This window comes from Loxodonta africana, chromosome 7 (genome assembly GCF_030014295.1).
Source record: "Loxodonta africana isolate mLoxAfr1 chromosome 7, mLoxAfr1.hap2, whole genome shotgun sequence".
Lineage (NCBI taxonomy): Eukaryota > Metazoa > Chordata > Mammalia > Proboscidea > Elephantidae > Loxodonta > Loxodonta africana.
The window spans coordinates 81,510,012-81,531,392 of record NC_087348.1 but is presented as its reverse complement, the minus strand read 5'-3'; the positions used below and the strand labels follow the sequence as shown (position 1 = coordinate 81,531,392).

At 38.1% G+C, this 21,381-nt stretch overlaps 2 protein-coding genes across 2 annotated transcripts; one reads left to right on the top strand and one right to left on the bottom strand.

The window, feature by feature from the left end:
* On the top strand, positions 1-1,780 carry LOC100659885 (putative olfactory receptor 56B2). Its single transcript, XM_003423151.3, has one exon. It carries the CDS (start codon positions 157-159, stop codon positions 1,114-1,116), a length of 960 nt encoding a protein of 319 aa, XP_003423199.1. The 5' UTR covers positions 1-156; the 3' UTR covers positions 1,117-1,780.
* An 18,457-nt stretch (positions 1,781-20,237) lies between these two features.
* LOC100660167 (olfactory receptor 52N5-like) lies at positions 20,238-21,381 on the bottom strand. Its single transcript, XM_064289245.1, has one exon. It carries the CDS (start codon positions 21,214-21,216, stop codon positions 20,263-20,265), a length of 954 nt encoding a protein of 317 aa, XP_064145315.1. The 5' UTR covers positions 21,217-21,381; the 3' UTR covers positions 20,238-20,262.

Genomic DNA, 21,381 nt, shown 5'->3' with positions numbered 1-21,381 from the left:
AATGCCCAACAAATGTTTAGTGGGATGATGAGAATAATGAAGAAGATGGTGATCTCTCTTTTAATATCATGATTGGGAATAACAGCTTTAAAAAAAAAGGACTATGATAGAGTTAATCAAGAATAACAACTTGAATAATTTTTGTTTTAGGGAAGGATGTTCCAGTCTCTCAAAAATTCTAACAGCTCTAAGTTCCAGCTCTCTGAGTTCATCCTGATGGGATTCCCAGGTATTCATGAGTGGCAGCACTGGCTCTCCCTGCCCTTGGCTCTGTTCTACCTCTTAGCTCTTGGTGCCAATATCCTTATTCTGATCACCATCAACCAAGAGGCTACACTGCACCAGCCTATGTACCATTTTCTTTGTGTCTTGGCTGTGGTGGACATGGGCTTGGCTACCACTATCATGCCCAGGGTTTTGGCCATCTTGTGGTTCAATTCTAAGGCCATCAGTCTCCCTGAGTGCTTTTCTCAGATGTATGTCATACATTGTTTTGTGGCCATGGAGTCAGGCATCTTCCTGTGTATGGCTATTGATAGATATGTAGCCATTTGCCAACCTTTACGATATCCATCAATAATTACTGAATCTTTTGTGGTCAAAGCAACTGTATTAATGGTACTGAGAAATAGCCTGTTAACCATTCCAGTGCCAGTGTTGGCTGCTCAGAGATACTACTGCTCCCAGAATCAAATTGAGCATTGTCTGTGCTCTAACCTTGGAGTGACTAGCCTCTCCTGTGATGACAGGACAATCAACAGCATGTACCAGCTACTTCTGGCTTGGACACTCATGGGAAGTGACCTGGGTGTGATTATTTTATCATATGCTTTGATACTGCAGTCTGTGCTAAGGTTGAATTCAGCAGAAGCTACCTCTAAAGCCCTGAGCACCTGCACTTCCCATCTCATTCTAATTCTTTTCTTTTACACGACTGTTGTTGTCATTTCCATCACTCACAGTGCAGCAATGACAGTTCCCCTCTTCCCAGTTCTACTCAATGTGTTACACAATGTCATTCCTCCCGCCCTCAACCCCGTGGTCTATGCACTCAAGAACAAGGAGCTCAGGCAGGGCTTGGGCAAGGTACTTAGACTGGGCATCAAGAAAAGCTAATTTGATGATGGTGCTCATGGTTGTTAATTTCTCCCTACACTTGCCAATATATTCTCTGAAGATTTCCAAATGGCAGAAGAGATAAGAAAAATGGGCAATATTCCAGATTTTCATTAGTATAAGGAATCAGTGGCAACTACTGAAATTTAGAAAAGGGGGAAGAGATCACTAATATTTGAAATCTTTGTAAGTCAAGCAAAAATCTTAATAAAATAGAGTAAGATAATGATCTTGATTGTCTTGGAATATGTGGCCTGAAGTTCCTCAGGCCTCTCTCATATTGCTTCCTATGCATTCTTCATTCTTGCTGCAGAATATCTTTCTTCATTTCTGAGTTCACAAGGAAAAAAAAAAAATACTTATTGCCAAAACGGATCATATTCGTTAGTTCAATAAATATCGGAATCAGTTGGAATATACTATCCCTATGTCAGTTATCCAGGGAAGCATTCTCATTGTCCCAGTTTGGTTTGGGTAATCCATTCTGGAATAATTGACTATGGTCCAAGAGTCATATGCTTGATGGATCACTGAACAGAGTGACTAAATAGTCCTTACAGTACCCACAAATCAAGAATTTCTAAAATCATGAGCATAGTATCCTTTCATTGAACTTATAAAAACTATTACAACCTGAACATCTAGAAGAAAAAAAAAATGTGTTTTTTTATACTTTGGTAGAACTTTAAAAATTTATATGGTTTAAGCACTCTCATATTTTGAACAGTCAGGGCTTCTAAATTTAATAAATATATTGTGGCTTATTGTACTGCAAAATGGCCCCCAAGGTTTCATGTTGATAGATTGGTGAGAGATGAAAGGGCAGTGCCAGAGAGACGAGGAATGTTACTAAGGAAGCCAGCAAAAAAATAAATAAATAAAACAAACAACAGTTGATATAATTTATATATATTGTGGTGGGGAAACATTCTCATAATTTCACTGTTTATAAAATACATGGGGAACATTAAAAATGAAAAAACCTCAGAACTGGATTTCATACTGCCAGCGCCATGGTGTCATTATCCTTAAAATACTTCACAGATGATTATAACCAAAAGACCACGGTCTTGTTCAAGATAATTTTTTTCATTTTTCATTTATTCTTCTATCTCAGATCATCCATTATGTCACGGATGCTTCATTTACTCAAAGCCATCCCTCTAATTAACTCAAGCTTATTTTGGGGTCTCCTTTAGTCATGGGCTAAATCAAATCATCTTGCATTTTATTTAAAATGTATTACTTATTTATATACAATGCAATTTATTTAACTGTGAATTGCCATGGATTACAAACTGCATGTGATAAAAAAAAACAAAATTGAAATTAATGGAAATAGGACCGAAGGGATATAAAATTTTTTTTTTTTTTTTTTATAGGAACAGGAAAACAGAGTCTAGCTACACCATTATTATGCCTTTACACATGTTGGGTTTAAAAACCAAGAATTCTGGTAAATTAAAAATTTGAAAAAGCCAAATTAAAACCAGTTGTTCTGGGGAGCCCCAACATTTCTAATTCTGAGATGTCAGTGGTATTATTTTATTTATTTATTTTAATTATTATTGCCCTTTAAGTTAAAGTTTACAAATCAAGTCAGTCTCTCACGCAAAAACTCATGTACACCTTCCTACATACTCCCAATTGCTCTCCCCCTAATAAGACAGCCCACTCCCTCTCTCCACTCTCTCTTTTCATGCCCATTTTGCCAGCTTCTAACCCCCTCCACCCTCTCATCTCCCCTCCAGGCAGGAGATGCCAACATAGTCTCAAGTGTCCACCTGATCCAAGAAGCTCAGTCCTCAACAGTATCCCTCTCCAACCCATTGTCCATTCCAATCCATGTCTGAAGAGTTGGCTTTGGGAATGGATCCTGTCCTGGGCCAACAGAAGGTCTGGGGGCCATGGCCACCAGGGTCCTTCTAGTCTCAGTCAGACCATTAAGTCTAGTCTTTTTACAAGAATTTGGGGTCTGCATCCCACTGCTCTCCTGCTCCCTCAGGGGTTCCCTGCTGTGTTCACTGTCAGGGCAGTCATTGGATGTAGCCAGGCACCATCTAGTTCTTCTGGTCTCAGGTTGATGCAGTCTCTGGTTTATGTAGCCTTTTCTGTCTCTTGGGCTCGTAATTACCTTGTGTCCTTGGTGTTCTTCATTCTCCTTTGGTCCAGGTGGGTTGAGACCAATTGATGCATCCTAGATGGCCAATTGCTAGGGTTTAAGACCCCAAACACCACTCTTGAAAGTGGGATGCAGAACGTTCTCTTAATAGATTTTATTGTGCCAATCAACTTAGATGTCCCCTGAAACCATGGTCCCCAAACTTGCTACACTGGCCTTCAAAGCATTCAGTTTATTCAGGAAACTTCTTTGCTTTTGGTTTAGTCCAGTTGTGCTGACCTCACCTGTTTTGTGTGCTGCCTTTCCCGTCCCCTAAAATAGTTTTCTATTATTTTATTAGCGAATATCCCTCTTCCACCCTCCCTCCCTCCCCCTTCTTGTAATCGTCACAGAATATTCTCTTCTCTTTTAAACTATTTCTCGAGTTCTTATAATAGTGGTCTTATACAATATTTGTCCTTTTGCAACGGACTAATTTCACTCAGCATAATGCCTTCCAGATTCTTCCATGTTATGAAACATTTCACAGATTCATCACTGTTCTTTATCGATGGGAAGTATTCCATTGTGTGAATATACCATAATTTATTTACCCATTCATCCTTTGATGGGCACCTTGGTTGCTTCCATCTTTTTGCTACTGTAAATAGTGCTTCAATGAACATGGGTATGCATATATCTATTCGTGTAAAGGCTCTTATTTCTCTAGGATATATTACAAGGAGTGAGATTGCTGGATGGTATGCTAGTTCTACTTCTAGCTTTTTAAGGAAGTGCCAAATGGATTTCCAAAGTGGTTGTATTATTTTACATTCCCACCAGTAGTGTAGAAGTGTTTCAATCTCTCCATAGCCTCTCCAACATTTATTATTTTGTGTTTTTTGGTTTAATGCCTGCCTTGTTGGAGTGAGAGGAATCTCATTGTAGTTTTGATTTGCATTTCTCTAATTGCTAATGATCATGAGCATTTCCTCATGCATCTGTTAGCTACTCGAATGTCTTCTTTAGTGAAGTGTTTGTTCATATCCTTTGCCCATTTTTTAATTGGTTTGTCTCTTTGTAGTTGAGTTTTTGCAGTATCGTTTAGATTTTAGAGGTCAGGCACTGATTGGAAATATCATAGCAAAAACTTTTTCCCAGTCTGTAGGTAATCTTTTTACTCTTTTGGTGAAGTCTTTAGATGAGCATAGGTGTTTGATTTTTAGGAGCTCCCAGTTTCTAGTTTTTCTTCTGCATTGTTAGTAATGTTTTGTATACAGTTTATGCCATGTCTTAGGGCTCTTAACATTGCCCCTATTTTTTCTTCCACGATCTTTATTGTTTTAGATTTTATATTTAGGTCTTTGATCCACTTTGAGCTTGTTTTTGTGCATGGAGTGAGGTATGGGTCTTGTTTCATATTTTTCCAGGTAGATATCCCATTATGCCAGCACCATTAGTTAAAAAGACTGTCTTTTCCATGTTTAACTGCTTTGGGGCCTTTGTCAAATACGAACTGCTCATATGTGGGTGGATTTATGTCTGGATTCTCAATTCTGTTCCATTGGTCTGTGTATCTGTTGTTGTGCCAATACCACGCTGTTTTGACTTCTGTGGAGGTATAATAGGTTCTCAAATCAGTTAGAGTGAGGCCTCCCACTTTGTTCTTGTTTTTCAGGAATACTTTAGCTCTCCGGGGCCTCTTTCCCTTCCATGTGAAGTTGTTGATTTGTTTCTCCATCTCATTAAAAAAATGTTGTTGGAATTTGGATTGGAATTCTATTAAACACATAGATCTCTTTTGGTGGAATAGGCTTTTTTATATTGTGAAATCTTCCTATCCATGAGCATGGTATATTTTTTCACTTATGTAGGTCTCTGGTTTCCTTGCAGAAGTGTTCTGTAGTTTTCTTTATATAAGTCTTTTACATCTCTAGTAAGATTTATTCCTAAGTATTTTCTCTTCTTGGAGGCTACTGTAAATGGTATTGATTTGGTGATTTCCTCTTCGATGTTCTTTTTGTTGGTGTAGAGCAATCCAACTGATTTTTGTATGTTTATCTTGTAGCCCAATACTCTGCTGAACTCTTCTATTAGTTTCAGTATTTTTCTTGGTGATTCCATAGGGTTCTCTGTGTATAAGTTCATGTCATCTGCAAATAGAGATGCTTTTATTTCTTCCTTGCCAATCTGGGTGCTCTTCATTTCTTTATCTACCGTAACTTCCCTGGCTAGGACCTCCAACACAATGTTGAATAAGGGCGGTGATAAAGGGCATCCTTGTTTGGTTCCTGATCTCAAGGGGAATGCTTTCAGGCTCTCTCCATTTAGGATGATGTTGGCTATTGGCTTTGTATAAACGCCCTTTATTATGTTGAGGAATTTTCCTTCTATTCCTATTTTGCTGAGTGTTTTTTATCATGAATTGGTGTTGAAATTTGTCCAATGCCTTTTCCGCATCAATTGAATAAAATCATGGGATTCTTCTCTTTTATTTATATGATAAAAAAAACTAAATTTTTAGTTTTTTTTTTTTTATATATATGATGGATTACATTAATTGTTTTTCTAATGTTGAGCCATCCCTGCAAACCTGGTATGAATCCCACTTGGTCATGGTGATTTATTTTTTGGATATGTTGTTGAACTCTATTGGCTAGAATTTTGTTGAGGATTTTTGCATCTGAGTTTATGATGGATATAGGTCTGTAATTTTCTTTTTTTCTAGTGTCTTTACTAGGTTTTGGCATCAGGGCTATGCTGGCTTCGTAGAATGAGTTTGTCAGTATTCTGTCCTTTTCTATGCTCTGAAGTACCTTTAGTAGTAGTGGTGGTAACTCTTCTCTGAATGATGGTAGAACTCTGCAGTGAAGCTGGCCGGGTCAGGGCTTTTTTTGTTGGGAGTTTTTTGATTTCCTTTTTACCCTCTTCTCTTCTTATGGGTCTATTTAGTTGTTCTACCTCTGTTTGCATTAGTTTAGGTAGGTAGTGTGTTTCTAGGAATGCATCCATTTTTTCTAGGTTCTCAAATTTGTTACAGTAGAATTTTTGATAGTAATCTGATATGATTCTTTTAATTTCAGTTGGGCCTGTTGTAATGTCACCCACCTCATTTCTTATTTGGGTTATTTGCTTCCTCTCCTGCTTTTCTTTTGTCAGTTTGGCCAATGGTTTATCAATTTTGTTGATTTTTTCAAAGAAAAAGCTTTTGGTCTTCTTAATTCTTTCAACTGTTTTTCAGTTTTCCATTTCATTTAGTTCTGCTCTCATTTTTATTATTTGTTTTCTTCCGGTGCCTGTGGGTTTCTTTTGTTGCTCTCTTTCTATTTGTTCAAGTTGTAGGGATAATTCTTTGATTCTGGCCCTTTGTTCTTTTTGTATGTGTGCATTTATTGATATAAATTAACTTCTGAGCACTGCTTTCACTGTGTCCCAAAGGTACTGATAGGGAGTGTTTTCATTCTCATTGGATTCTATGAATTTCTTTTTTCCATCCGTAATGTCTTCTATAATCCAGTCTTTTTCAAGCAGGGTATTGTTCAGTTTCCAAGTGTTTGATTTCTTTTCCCTGCTTTTCCTGTTACGGATTTCCACTTTTATGGCCTTATGGTCAGAGAAGATGCTTTGGAATATTTCAATATTTTGGATTCTGCTAAGGCTTGCTTTATGACCTAATATGTGGTCTATTCTAGAGAATGTTCCATGTGCACTAGAAAAGAAAGTATACTTGGTTGCTGTTGGGTGGATTGTTCTGTATATGTCTATGAGATCAAGTTGGTTGATTTTGGCATTTAGATCTTCTGTGTCTTTTATTGAGCTTCTTTCTGGATGTCCTGTCCTTCACCGAAAGTTGTGTGTTGAAGTCTCCTATTATTATTGTGGAACTGTCTATCTCACTTTTCAATGCTGATAGAGTTTGTTTTATGTATCTTGCAGCCTTGTCATTGGGTGCATAAATATTTAATATGGTTATATCTTCTTGGTGTATTGTCCCTTTAATCACTATATAGTGTCCTTCCTTATCCTTTATGTTGGATTTAACTTTAAAGTCTATTTTGTCAGAAATTAATATTGCCACTCCTGCCCATTTTTGGTTGTTGTTTGCTTTATACTTTTTTTTTTTCCCCCATCCTTTGTGTTTTGGACTGTTTGTGTCTCTAAGTCTAAGGTGTGACTCTTATAGGCAGCATATAGATGGATCTTGCTTTTTAATCCATTCTGTCACTCTCTGTCTCTTTATTGGTGCATTTAGTCCATTTACATTCAACGTAATTATGGAGAGGGTTTTGTTTCTGCTGAGTCTCTATCTTTTTCTTTTATTTTATTTTGATGTGTAGGATATTTAGTCCCCTTTTTGGTCACCTGATTATTTACCCCTATTTTAGTAAATTTAAACGTAAATTTTATTTCTTTGTATCACCTTGTCTTCCTCTCCGTATGAAAGATCTATGACTACATTTCTTAGTCCCTCTTTATTGTTTTCATGTTGTCTTCTTTTACATGATAACCTTACTTTTTCCCTGTTTTGAGTGTTTTTTTATCTTCAGTTACTTTTGTGATTTCCCTTTCTGGGTTGACATCTGATTGCTCTGCCCAGTGTTCTAGTCTTGGGTTGATGCCTGACATTATTGATTTTCTAACCAAATAACTCCCTTTAGTATTTCCTGTAGTTTTTTTTTTTTTTTTTGGTTTGTACAAATTTCCTAACCTTCTGTTTATCTAGAAATGTCCTAATCTCACCTTCATATTTGAGAGACAGCTTTGCTGAATATAAGATTCTTTATCTGTGTGTTCCTTGGCTTGTTCTGCGTGTTGCCTCATTTCCTTCCTGATGTCTTGAAGGGTTCTGTATATTAAACTTTTGTATTCTGCATCTGGTAATTCCAGGAATGAACTTTCATCTAGAAGATCCCTTGATTCTTTGTTTTGAGCGCTTGTTGAGGCGATCGTGTTCGGTTTCTTTATGTGACTAGGTATTGATTGTTGTCTCCGAGCCATCTACAAGTTATTGTATTAGTTTATTTTATGTTTGCTTGTTGTGTCATAGCTTCTTGCTTTGTTTTATTGATATGCCCAGATGGGTTGCTTGAGGGAGTTAGCTTGATTATTTTCACCTTTGGAGATCTGATGTCCTGTCCCCAGATGGCTAGGGGTGTTATCAGGTGCATCAGTCTAGGAGTCTATTCACTTTTCTTGTATGAATTCAGTTCAGGTGTCCAGGTAGCTGAACAACAAGTGTGCAGTACAGACTCTGTCCTACAGTCTTAGAGGGGCAGGGGTGGTTGGTGTAGGTACCGGTATCTGATTGCAGCAAGGGGTCACACTCTGAACAGGGCAGGGGGCTGAGAGTCATCCCCCACATGACTCTGAGGAAAGCATGTCCATGTTCCCTAGAGTGTACAAGTGGGTGGGTTCTGCAGATGGACCATGGGCACTCAAAGTTTTTGGTTGTAAGGACTGGGAAGTAGCAGTTATCCTTGGATCCCTGTTATGGGTGGCTGGGTGACCTGAGTGGAGCCACCATTCCTTAGACCACTGGGGTGGGTAGGTGAGGACCCTGTTTAATAGGCAAAGCAATGCCAAATGTCATACACCCACCTCTCCACTGCACAGCTGAAACAGTTGTAGTCTGCCAACAAGGACCTATTCTCCTGAAATAGGCCCACACAGGTCCATGTAGAGGGAAAAGGTTCTCAAAGACCATGGACCATTTATGTCTGGACAGGAGTTGCTTCTGTCCTGAGCTCCCCTGGTTAGTGGAGCTGGCAAATTATCTTTTCCCCTAGTTGCAAATTTATTCCCCCAAGGCTGGGAGGATGCCTGTAGGCACTCAATAGGGCCTATCTCAGGCCCAGGGAAATCAGCCACCAAAGCCTGCTTGGGGGAGGGGACACAGTAAAATATACACAAATACTTAATTCTTGCTGACAGCGCCATTCTCCTCCGGTTCCAGAGGTATGAGTAGGCTGTTTGGCTGGCTGCTTCTCCCTGAGGAAACTGTGGCTGAACACTAGCACCAGCCTGCCACTGCTGCTCCAGGGAATGGTGCCTGAGGGCTGCCCGTGTTTCAGGTCTGGTAACTCCTCTCCGTTTCTGAAACATCTCTTCCTCTCCCTACCCATCAGTTCATTTTCTAAGCTTGCTTTGATGTTCAGGGCTCCTAGCTTGTCATAAATATAGTTGTTTCACTTGTTTTTTCAGGTCTTTGTTGTAAGAGGGCTCACCAGAAGCGTCTGTCTATTCCACCATCTTGGCTCTGCCCCAGAGTGGTATATTTTAAATGGTATCAAATCAAGATCCAGAGCTGTGGTGGTGCAGTCGTTAAGGGTTCAGCTGCTGACCAAAAGGCTGGCAGTCAGCTGCTCCTTGGAAACCCTATGAGGCAGCTTTACTCAGTCCTATAGTATTGCTCTGAGTCTGAATTGACTCGAAGGCCATGGATTTTGTTTTGATTAACAGGTTATAGGGTCACTATGAGTGGGAATTGTCTTCTCAGCAAAGTTTTTTTAATTTTTTATTTTTTTGGTTTTAATCAAGATCCAGTTGGTGCTCTGGAGGTGCAGTTGTTAAGAGCTTGGCTGCTAACCAAAATGGCAGTAGTTCAGATCCACCAGCTGCTCCTTATAAAACCTTATGGGGCAGTGTTACTCTGTCTTATAATGTCCTAATGAGTTGGAACTGACTCCACGGCAACAGGTTTTTTTTTTTTTTTAATCAAGATACTAGTGGTATAATTTATGGCATTCCCAGTAGCATTTCTACAATAAATACAATTGGATATTTCTTCTTATTTTTTCATATAGTGCACATCACAGTTGGTAGATACCCATTACATTGTTTTGACTCAAAATAGCTGAGGGGCAATATTTTGAATCAATTAAAAAAAAAAATCAATGATAGTTAATTTACCATTAGTTAGACATCTTTTCTCTAAATATTTACTAATCCTAATGGTATGAGGCATGCTATTATTGTTCTCTTAATCCTGAAAATACTCATGATCCAACATAATGTCTAGATCAACGTGGGTGGAAGAGTAAGAATAAGAACAAAATCAAAGGGAAAGACAGCACACTGTACAGGAGAGGTCAGCACAACGGGTCTAAACCAAAAGCAAAGAAGTTTCCTGAATAAACTGAATGCTTTGAAGGCCAGTTTAGCAGGGGCAGGGGTCTAGGGACCATGGTTTCAGGGAACATCTAAGTCAATTGGCATAATAAAATCTATTAAGAAAACATTCTGCATCCCACTTTGAAGAGTGGTGTCTGGGGTCTTAAACGCTAGCAATCGGCCATCTAGGATGCATCAATTGGTCTCAACCCACCTGGATCAAAGGAGAATGAAGAACACCAAGGACACAAGGCAATTACAAGCCCAAGAGACAGAATGGGCCACATGAACCAGCGACTACATCATCCTGAGACCAGAAGAACGAGATGGTGCCCAGCTACAAGCAATGACTGCCCTGACAGGGAACACAACAGAGAACCCCTGAGGGAGCAGGAGAGCAGTGAGATGCAGACCCCAAATTCTTGTAAAAAGACCAGACTTAATGGTCTGACTGAGACTAGAAGGACCCTGGTGATCATGGCCCCCAGACCTTTTGTTGCCCCAGCACAGGATCCATTCCCAAAGCCAACTCTTCAGTCATGGATTGGACTGGACAATGGGTTGGAGAGGGATGCTGTTGAGGAGTGAGCTTCTTGGATCAGGTGGACACTCGAGACTATGTTGGCGTCTCCTGCCTGGAGGGGAGATGAGAGGGTAGAGGGGGTTAGAAGCTGGCGAAATGGACACGAAAAGAGAGAGCGGAGGGAGAGAGCGTGCTGTTTCATTAAGGGGAGAGTAATTGGGAGTGTGTAGCAAGGTGTATATGGGTTTTTGTATGAGAGACTGACTTGATTTGTAAGCTTTCACTTAAAGCACAATAAAAATTATTTAAAAAAAGAACAAAATCAGAATAAACAGGCAACAAACAATAAAAATCATACATACAAAACTTTGTATTTTGAAAGAGGAATACATTTTAAGGCAATGTATGAAAGCAATTAGAATAGATACTTTTAGAAGAAAAAGAAATGACTGAGAATAGGGAATTAAAGTTAAAAAATAAGATAAAAATAATATGAAGCAATGGAGTGGCTTTTCACTGGCTTATAGTAGTATACCATGACCTATGTTCAGTTTATGTTGTGCCTTTCAATTCCAAGAAAAAGAATTGTATGTATATGTCATTTTAATTTGGTTTGTCTTTTTATATATACGCATACACATTCAACTCAATTCAGTAATGACAAAACTTTCTAAAAAGATTTTGGATTATAAAATGACCCCCTTCGCAGGTGAATTGGTGCTATTTACCAAGCAAGGTATTTCTTTGTGATGGATTTACAGGCAATAATCCAGTTTGCCAGTTTGTGGCTGACAGAATACTTGTTTGTGTGGGTTACATAAACCAGTATTTTAAGCAATAGTGTCCTTTCTCAAAGCAAATTGAGGGACTGAGTAACAAGGGAAATAATACACAAAGAGGATATAGATTTTATGTTTTCATGTACTTTATTTAAATCAGATTGCTGTCTGGAAACGTGGTGGACAATCAAGGTCAAACCGAAGAATTTTAAACCTCGTTAAAGTTAGGTCACTGAGAGGCTGCCCTCTCCCCTCCTCCCCCATCATTTTTTTTCTGGTACTGTCTATTGCTGTCTCAAGTTCACTGATTTTTTCACATTTGATAGCTTAATCTGCCATTAATCACATCCAATAAGATTGGCTTTTCAAATAATTATTTATCTCATTATATTAATATTTCCCTTTGAATAATTAAGAGTATTTATTTAAAAAAAAAAAATTGCCGTCGAGTCAATTCCAACTCAAGCAACCCTATAGGAAAGAGAACTGCCCATAAGGTTTTCAAGGAGTGGCTGGTGGATTCAAACTGCAAACCTATTTGTTGACAGCCAGCTGTTAACTACTGTACCGCCAGGGCTCTATACTTATAATAGTTGTTTTAAAGTTCTTATATGTTAATTTCATCACCATATAATTCTGGATCTGATTCTAAAAAAAAAAGATTCTATAGGTAGATATTTATACAAGTCATTGTTCATGTTTTTTACCTCTAAATATATCAAGGAAAAATTTGTATTGCATTCAAGACCTTGTAATTTCCATGCACTCAATGTTTTCCTTAAAGAGTGTTCTGGCCAGCGGTTGAGTTTTTTGTGGATCAGGCTCATCATTCTGAAGTTTGTATTTCTTATTCATTGGGAAAGCCTAGAGTAGCACTTATGCGAGGGCTCATTTTGCCCTACAGCTAGGATGTGTCCTTGCTGGGATCTGCAGAGAATGCTCTGCACCTTCAACAAGGTCTCCTAATTCTGAGTCAGAGCTCAGTTCCACTTGCTATGACAACTGTTCAGTCTACAGCTTTCTAGTCGTTCTTTATCCAACCTCACTCACAGAGTTTCACCTATGGTTAGTATTCAGCAACAGACTTAAACATTCACTTATGAAGATTTATGGAATTTTCTCTGCATAGCTCTCTCCTCTCCAGTATTCTCACCCCAAACTTCCAGCCTCCTCAGTCTTCCTGAATTCCAAGTCTCTCTTCTCTACTCAGTGATAATGTCATGCTCTGTTTGGGCTTCCCTTCCCTGTACTGTGGCCTAGAAAGTCCTTCAAGGCAGAAAGCCATAGCAATAATAGATCTCACTTCATTTTTTTTTTCCTTTCTTTCTTTTAGGGATTATATTCCTTCACTGCAAGCTGTCCAACGTCTTAATAAATTTCTTTCATATATTCTGTCCAATTTTCTAGTTGTTTACATTGATAGTACAAGTTTAGTCCCAGTTACTCTCTTGTATCTAGAAGCAGAAATCTCTTATGATTTATTTGACTTTGGCAAAAAATAGTTTCTTTTAAATGTGAATAATTTATAAAATGCCTATGAAGATTGCATTAGAGAATGCAGGGATTGCAACATCACCACTACAGTTATCTTCTTGCTAGACAACACTAACTATATTTAAAATATAGAAACTTATAAAACATAACATTTTTCCAAAAGGGAGGAGGAAATCCTTTTAAAAAGAAATGTACACGAAAATAATGTACATATAAATGTACATATCACAGGTAAAATGTGCCTAAATTTGCAAATGAAGGGAAATAAGAAAGCAAGGCCCTGAAGTTCAGGTAGAAAAGAATATGTCTTTCCCTGAAACAAAATCAAAATGGTTCAGCAAGAGCTTATGACTGGCAAGTGTTCTGGACTTCTAGAATTAGAATACCTAAGCACAGAGGATCCTGAAATTTCGAGGTGGAGAAACCAGGAATCTGAGTCACAGATACAGGCAATTTTGTCCTTCAAAAAATCACAGAGGATTCTTGAGCACCGATGTACTCCATTATGTTTTGCCGCATCTGTATTTTTAGCTATTTTCCAACCCTCTGTTTTACAAATCAAGGTAGATATTTGTGTGAATTATGGAATTTCCTATATTCTTTAGGTAGGGACACTGATGGTGAGTAAATCTCTCAGCTTTGTTCATGCCCCTGCCCCCAAACACAAACATGAGTAAACACAAGATTTACTTGATACTTCAGAAGCGCAGCCTTGGGGAATTCCTGCTTGCTTTTTCCCCCTCCACCTTTTCATATTTTAGATTACACACCCTGATCCAGATCCTGCACCATCTCAGGCTCCTCTGTTAATCCCAACCTCTGACAAAATCCCACAAGTGGCTCGTTGTAGGTGTAAACAAAAAGGTCATCGGACCTGGAAATGGATATTGTGAAGAAAGGTCCTTAGACAAAGCCCTGCGGTGACTAACCTCACAGGCTTAATAACCTCTGTGAAATCAAATGTAGCTACTTAAATGTTTTGCAGATGTGACACTGAATTACTCTAAAGAAATTCTGAAAAAAAATATTGAAGAACATGTGAAGAGCTAAAGGACTGTGGATAGGCAAATGCTGCCCTCATTTCCAAATATAGGGAGAAAGTAGATGCCATGAACTGATAAGCTGTCTATGAAAAAGATAAATTCATGGCTTACTATCTCCATAAAAAAAAAAAAAAGAAGAAGAAAATACGGAAACAGGGACAGAAAATTCTCATGGATTAAATTAAGGAATTATCCTCAGAGAGGATAAACAAACCAGTAGGAAATATGAAAAAATAAGAAAAGAATAACTTTTCAAAAAGTAGACTGTGCTCAATAGTGTCCAACTCTGTAGAGTAAATAAATGAAATGAGGCTAAGTAGTACCTCCTGGATTTATAGTATTACTGCCAACATTACTAAGAGCAAGTTCTCATTCCATTGAACTTAGCAATAATTGTGGGCAAGGGAAGGGAAGGTAGAAAATATTGTTCCTTGTGCAAAAGTTTGTTTTTAAATGATGGGCACAGATGTGTTGAGGGAATATTCTGGGGGAATGTGAGAGAGTATGTAAGCAAGGGAAAACTGAAAGAAACTTTAACATGTTTATTGCTTGCAAGAAATAAGCCACAGGAATGTATTCAATCTTTCATGCAATAGATATGTATTGAATGCCTATTAAGTTTCAGACACATTCTTAGACGCTCTGTTCAGAAACCGGTATTAAGTGTTTAAGATTTCAGAGGTAACACCACTGTGAAGGCGGCAAGTTGATTGCACTGGAGTTGCTGTGAATATTACTGGCTTGAGATAGTCAAGAACTTGGACATCTTTAGTTCTCTTTTTCTTTTTCTGCCACCAAGACTGAAACAACTATTTGAAGTGTCCTAGCCATTTCCTCAACTGCGTAATTAATTTGCTGAGAATAAGTTTAGCTATGGTACTTTTAAGGGACCCTGGTGGTACAGTGGTTAAGAACTCAGCTGCTAACTGAAAGATCTGCAGTTTGAACCCACCAGATGCTCGCTCTGAGGGACATAGATGTGACAGTCAGCTTCGGTAAAGGTTACAGCCTTGGAAACATATGGGGCAGTTCTACTCCTTCCTACTCAGAATTAACGCTATTGCAATCGATTTTTGTGATACTTTATAATGGTTCACGCATTTATTCATGTATTTAACATATTACATATGTGTGTGTATATATACACATATATATGTTAAGGGCTGTTTCAGCTTAGTATATATAGCAGCAAACACATAAAAAAGAAAATGAGAAACAGGCAAAAATCCTTGACCTGAATGAGCTCTTTTTGGAAGGTAAGTACACAAAAGAAATTAGGAAAACATATAGTACCTGTCAGATGCTAATAAGTTCTATGGTAAAGGACAAAGGAGGGAAGGAGGTAAAGGTGCAAAGGATAATTTAAAATACGAGAATCAGGAAACCATTTATAGGTGTGATATTTGAGCTAAGCCTGAAGGAAAGGAGGGAACAAGTCCTTAGGCTCTCTGGCAAATGAATATTCCAGGAAAAGGAAAAAAAAATCCTAAGGGCAGAATGTGCCTGGATAGAATGAGAAGCAATCAGAAGGCCAGTATGCCTACAGGGCATGAGAAGGGGAAAGATTATAGGAGATGAGGTCAGATAGCAGTAGGATACCAGGATTTTATGGATCCTTGAAAGCTGTTGCAGCCCTGGTGGTATAGTGGTTAAGGGCTTGGCTGCCAACCAAAAGGTCAGCAGTTTGAATCTACCAGCCACCCCTTGGAAACCCTACGAGGCAGTTCTACTCTGTCACCATGAGTTGATAGCAAAGGAGTTTTAAGAGCTATTGCAAGGACTTTGGCTTTTATTCTGGGTTAGGTGGAGTAGACTGCAACAAATTGATCTGTATTGTTTAAAAGGGTTTCCTTGAAAACTATTTTGAAAATAAATGAATTCATATGAATTCTTCATGTTATCACTCTTTAAACAATGGTCACATGCTCTACCAAAGCGACTTCCTCTCCTTTTTTCCTCAGACACCAAAACCTATGAATTGAAAACTAAATCAAGCTGATCTTCTATAGTAAGTCAGGTCAGCAATTAAATATGGTTGTGAGGTTAGAAGAGTATTTTTCAAATAGTAGAGAATTGAACATATTTAGATGTTATTTAGAAGGAACAAGTTGAAAAATAGGTAGGGAGATTAACGAATATGGTGAGATCTCTCAAAAAGTGGGAGTGATGTAGTCCAGTGTACGAGTAGAGAGCCTTAATGAGTAAAAAAGAATCGCTTTTTCATTGTAATAGAAGGAAAGAAAGTTGGGTGCAGATTTAGTTCTGTGTGGTTTTATTCAGGGCATTGGTGGCTCAGTGGTAGAATTCTCATCTTCCATGCAGGGGACCAGGGTTTGATTCTTCGGCAGCACAACTCGTGTGTAGCCACCGTCCCTCAGTGTAGGCTTGAGTGTTCTTATGATGCTAAACAGTTTTCACAGAGCTCCCAGACTAAGACAGACTAGGAAGAAAGGCCTGATGATCTACTTTTGAAAATCAGCTAATGAAAATCCTATGGAGCACAACATTCAGATTCAGTTACGCATAGGCTCCCCATGACTTGAGGGCTGACTCCATGACACCTAACAACAACAACAATTTTATTCAGGAGATACTAAGGGAGAATAAGTGTCCGTCTTAGATTTCAGCCTAACTTCATTATTCATTCTTGTCAGAGCAGGAAAATACTTTCTTCTTGGCTCTGTTAAAACTTTAGATTTTGTACTGGTAAAGCCAGCACAACTTGTCTAAGGCAAGGTCATGGAAGCTCCACAGACACATCCAAATACCGTAAGGGACTAAATTACTGGGTTGGGGACTGCAGGGACCGTGGTCTCAGGGGACATCTACCTCAGTTGGCATAACACAGCTTATAAAGAAAATGGTCTACGTTCCACTTTAGTGAGTAGAGCCTGGGGTCTGAAAAGCTTGTAAGCGGCCATCTAAGATGGTCCACTGGTCTCTCATTATCTATACAACATTCAAGTATCAAATGCATTCTCCTTAAAGTTAGTAATAAGATAAAGATGGCTATTATCAGTAATATTTTTAATATTTTCAGACTATTCAATATGACAAATTCAGTGAATGAAAGTTAAATTGCTTGTGGATAATATTATTGCTTGATCCCATAACCCAAGAGACTTGAACAACAGCCACAAAATGATAATAATAGCAACGAAATCATTAGAACTGATATGAGAGGTCAATAAGATAGCTGGTTGCAAAATAAAAAGGAAAATTGAGTCACTTTCCTTTTTATCTTTGAGAAGAAGTTTTTTAAAATACCTTCGAAATTCATATCATTATTAATATATGCAGAAATCATAAAATAACCAAAAGTAAATTTAACAAATAGAGTACCTAAATACAAACTACTAAAAGACTTCGTAATGAACTGTGAAAAAAAGTCACATTTGTGGAGAAGCACACCATACTTACAAATGAGAAGACAATGTCTCAAACACCCAAGGTGCCCCTAAGCTTTTATATAAGCCTCCAACATGGTTCATTTGAAGATTCCAAATTGCAATCGAAATTTTGAAAAGGTACAATGGAAAGAATGTAATTCAATTAATTCTAAAACTGTCTTCAATTACATACACATAATTGGCCAAATGGGCATGACATACGACTGCCTTCTAGAACAGATTAATTTAAATTAAAAGAGAAAAATCAAATACAATTTAGACTGAGAGAGATAATGTATTAGTGCTCCTCTACTTTGAAAGAAAAGCAAGTATAATATACAAAAAGATAAAAAGAAAAAAGAAGGAAGATGAGACAGAGAAAGAGACAGAGATTCCGTTAGAAGATTAAAGATTCAGTTAAAAGAAGCATTCAAGGGAAGAACAAAAAGTACTCAGAGGCCTAATCTCTTCACGCATCATAACCTCTGGAAAAGGGTGAACAATTCTCTCAATCAGATCAAATACAGGAGGGAGTCGTGCTATGGCCTTGTATATGAAAAATATTACTCATATAAATTCAGAGAGAGGAATACTGTGCTGTGGGCAAATTAAAGGCCTCGATTCAATTTATTGATCTAAGTCTAGGACAACTGACTGGCAAAAGTGTTCAGGTTTATCATATCCCTGTGCCCTAGTGTATGGAGAATGGATTATTTTGTAGTCAAGTACTAGCAAGTATATTAGCTTTTTCTTTTTTTGCAGATGTTTGATTCAATAAATTACCTCCCATGGCTTTTACAATCTACTGTTTTTCTGGTTATTAGAGCTTCACATGCTCTAGTTTCGCTGAACTTCTATTCCAAATCTATACTAAAGCTTTTTCTTAGCTCCTGGTTTATTTTCTTATTTTACCTAAATTTTTTACATTAAGGTATTTTTCTAATTACGTCAATAAATGCACAGACCATAGAGTCCCAATAACATTCTAATATACGGATTTATATATTTACACACATATGTACATACATATGAAAACCCTGGTGGTGTAGTGGTTAAGTGCTATAGCTGCTAACCAAAGGGTCGGCAGTTCGAATCCGCCAGGCACTCCTTGGAAACTCTATAAGGCAGTTCAACTCTGTCCTATAGTGTTGCTATGAGTCAGAATTGACTCAACGGTGCTGGGTTGTTTTTTTTTTTTTTGGTATACATACATACATACATATATTTAAATTTTATTTTTGTAAAAGAGATAGATGATAACCCAATCAAAATATGTGTAGTAAAGATTAATATTATCCTGACTGACAGATGTACAATGTTTTAAACCCCAAAGTCCTACTCAAGGAGTGTTCAGTTGTAGATAAGTCTTCTCTCCAAGCTCAGCCTTTTTACATACATGTACACAAAGCTAAGGAAGTTCTGCACCCAGCTAGCCTGGCTGTCTGCTATGACCACCTCACTGAGCCTGCTGCCTCTCTTCAACTCAGGCTTATGCAATTCTGAACAAAACTATGGAGCAGGTATGGCATAATACACACTGGCATGAACAGAGTTCCAATTTATTACCTTTAGCTCCCTTGAACGTATAAACATAGAGCTCACTTACTTTTGGACATGTCATCAGGAAAAACCAATTGCTAGAGAAGGACATCATGTTTGGTAAAGTAGAGGATCAGTGAAAACAAGGAAAGAGCCCAATGACATGAACTGACACAACAGCCTCAACAAAGGGCCCAAATATATCAAAGGTCATGGAGACAGCACAGGGCTGGGCACCACTTCGTTCTTTTATACATAAGGCTGCCAAGACTTGGAGCCAACTCAGTGGGAACTAACAATAATAACAAGAGCATAGTTCCTGACAAATACAGACTCATTCATTTAGCCACTTAATATATACTAGTTTTTTTTAGTCATGCCTTGTGCCTCACAATATGTTGGACTTAGAAATACAAAGATAAATATATATCTAGTGCTTTCAAACACAACACGTTCTAGTATTAGCTACACAAACATCTAAATAAATAAACACATAATTATGTGTGTTATGATAATACAGTGAATGTGGTTCAAGGAATAGGGAGAGATTAGTTCTATTTTAAGCTTTAGTTTGTCTGGTAGAAATATGTCACTGCTATGAAAAGTAAAATAATGAAAAAGTAATGAATCAATCAATTATTTCACCAATTGGCTAACATTCAGTTGAGAAACCCACGCTGTATATCAAATAGCAGCTGTATTGTGATTCCTGGAGTATTCGAGCCCTGTGTGTCAGTGCTAGAAAATGTGGTGGCACTGGATACACAAAGGAAAATCTGAAACTAATCTATTAACAAAATTTTACCTTTAGGGACACCCCAGGCTAGAAAATGTCATTTATTATGTATTAGATGATTACCACTATAGACAAGAAACTTGCAGATGCTCTGACATAATTAGAAAAATATCTTAGACAGATATGTAAGAGGAAAGTAGTAATTAGCCCAAATCAAAGACTTGATTAAAACAAGTGATGGATAAAAAATAACAGAAGGCACCAAGCTAAGTAAAAACTCAGAATTAGTTATAAATTTCTCCACTATCTTTGCAGAAAACATACTCTGGGCTAGATAATGAGAAATACTAATACTGAACATTAGTGAGCAACCAGTTTCTTCTTTCCTGTTTTTTGTTTGTATTTCCTCTATCTAATTTCAGTTGTCCTGGATCAGCTTGGACATTTCTTTCCATGGAAGAGATGTATGACACTGTCTCGAATCTGTTTTGTCTTTAATCCATAAACAATAGGGTTCAGAGTTGGGGGGAGAAGCAAATATAGATTAGCCACAATGATGTGGAGAGAAGGAGGAACAGTGTGTCCCCCAAAACGATGAGTAAAGAAAGTGAAGAATGCTGGAACATAGGTGATAATGATGGCAGATATATGAGCAGTGCAGGTGCTGAAGGCCTTCTGACGAGCATCTGCTGATGAGAGGCTGACCACAGCCCGGAGGATCATAGTGTAAGACACAGAGATACAGCAGATGTCAAATACTCCAACCAAAAGAGCAGCCATCAGACCATAGATGACATTGACCTTGATGCTGGCACAGGATAACTTTACCACAGACATGTGGTCACAATATGTATGGGAGATAATATCGCTTTGGCAGAAGGGCAAACGTTTGACCAAGGATGGGAAAGGAATCATCAACATCACACCCCTTAGGAAGGTGGCAAGCCCAGATTTGGCAATGACAGGGTTAGTGAATATAGTAGCATAACGCAATGGGTAGCAAATGGCCACATACCGGTCCAGAGCCATGAGCATGAGGACACCAGACTCCACACCTGTGAACCCATGGACAAAGAACATCTGGACTAAGCAGCCACTGAAGTTAATTTCCTTGAGATTGAACCAGAAGATACAGAGTGCATTGGGTAGAGTGGTGGTGCAGGTGAAGAAGTCAATGATGGAGAGCATGGCCAGGAAAAAGTACATTGGATGATGTAAGGATTCCTCAGAGCGTATGAGGTACACAAGGCCAAGGTTACCCACAAGGGATATAATATACATGGCACAGAGAGGAAGGGAGATCCATTTGTGTACTTTTTCCAGACCAGGAATGCCATTAAGAATAAAAGATTCTGGTGCCACATATGAATTGTTAGAAATCAGCATAACTAAATACACAGAAGATCTCTTTATTTTTCCTGAAGCCTCTCCCCTGAGAAGAAGGAATTAAGACATAGAAAGCTTGATTCAGAGCTTCCTTGTGAATCAAAACTTAAATTTTGAATAAAATTACGTTCATAATAGTACAAAAAATTCAAATAATAATGCATA

Coding starts and splice junctions, on each gene's coding strand:
- LOC100659885 (XM_003423151.3), top strand. CDS start 157: ATGTTCCAGTCTCTCAAAAATTCTAACAGCTCTAAGTTCCAGCTCTCT.
- LOC100660167 (XM_064289245.1), bottom strand. CDS start 21,216: ATGCTGATTTCTAACAATTCATATGTGGCACCAGAATCTTTTATTCTT.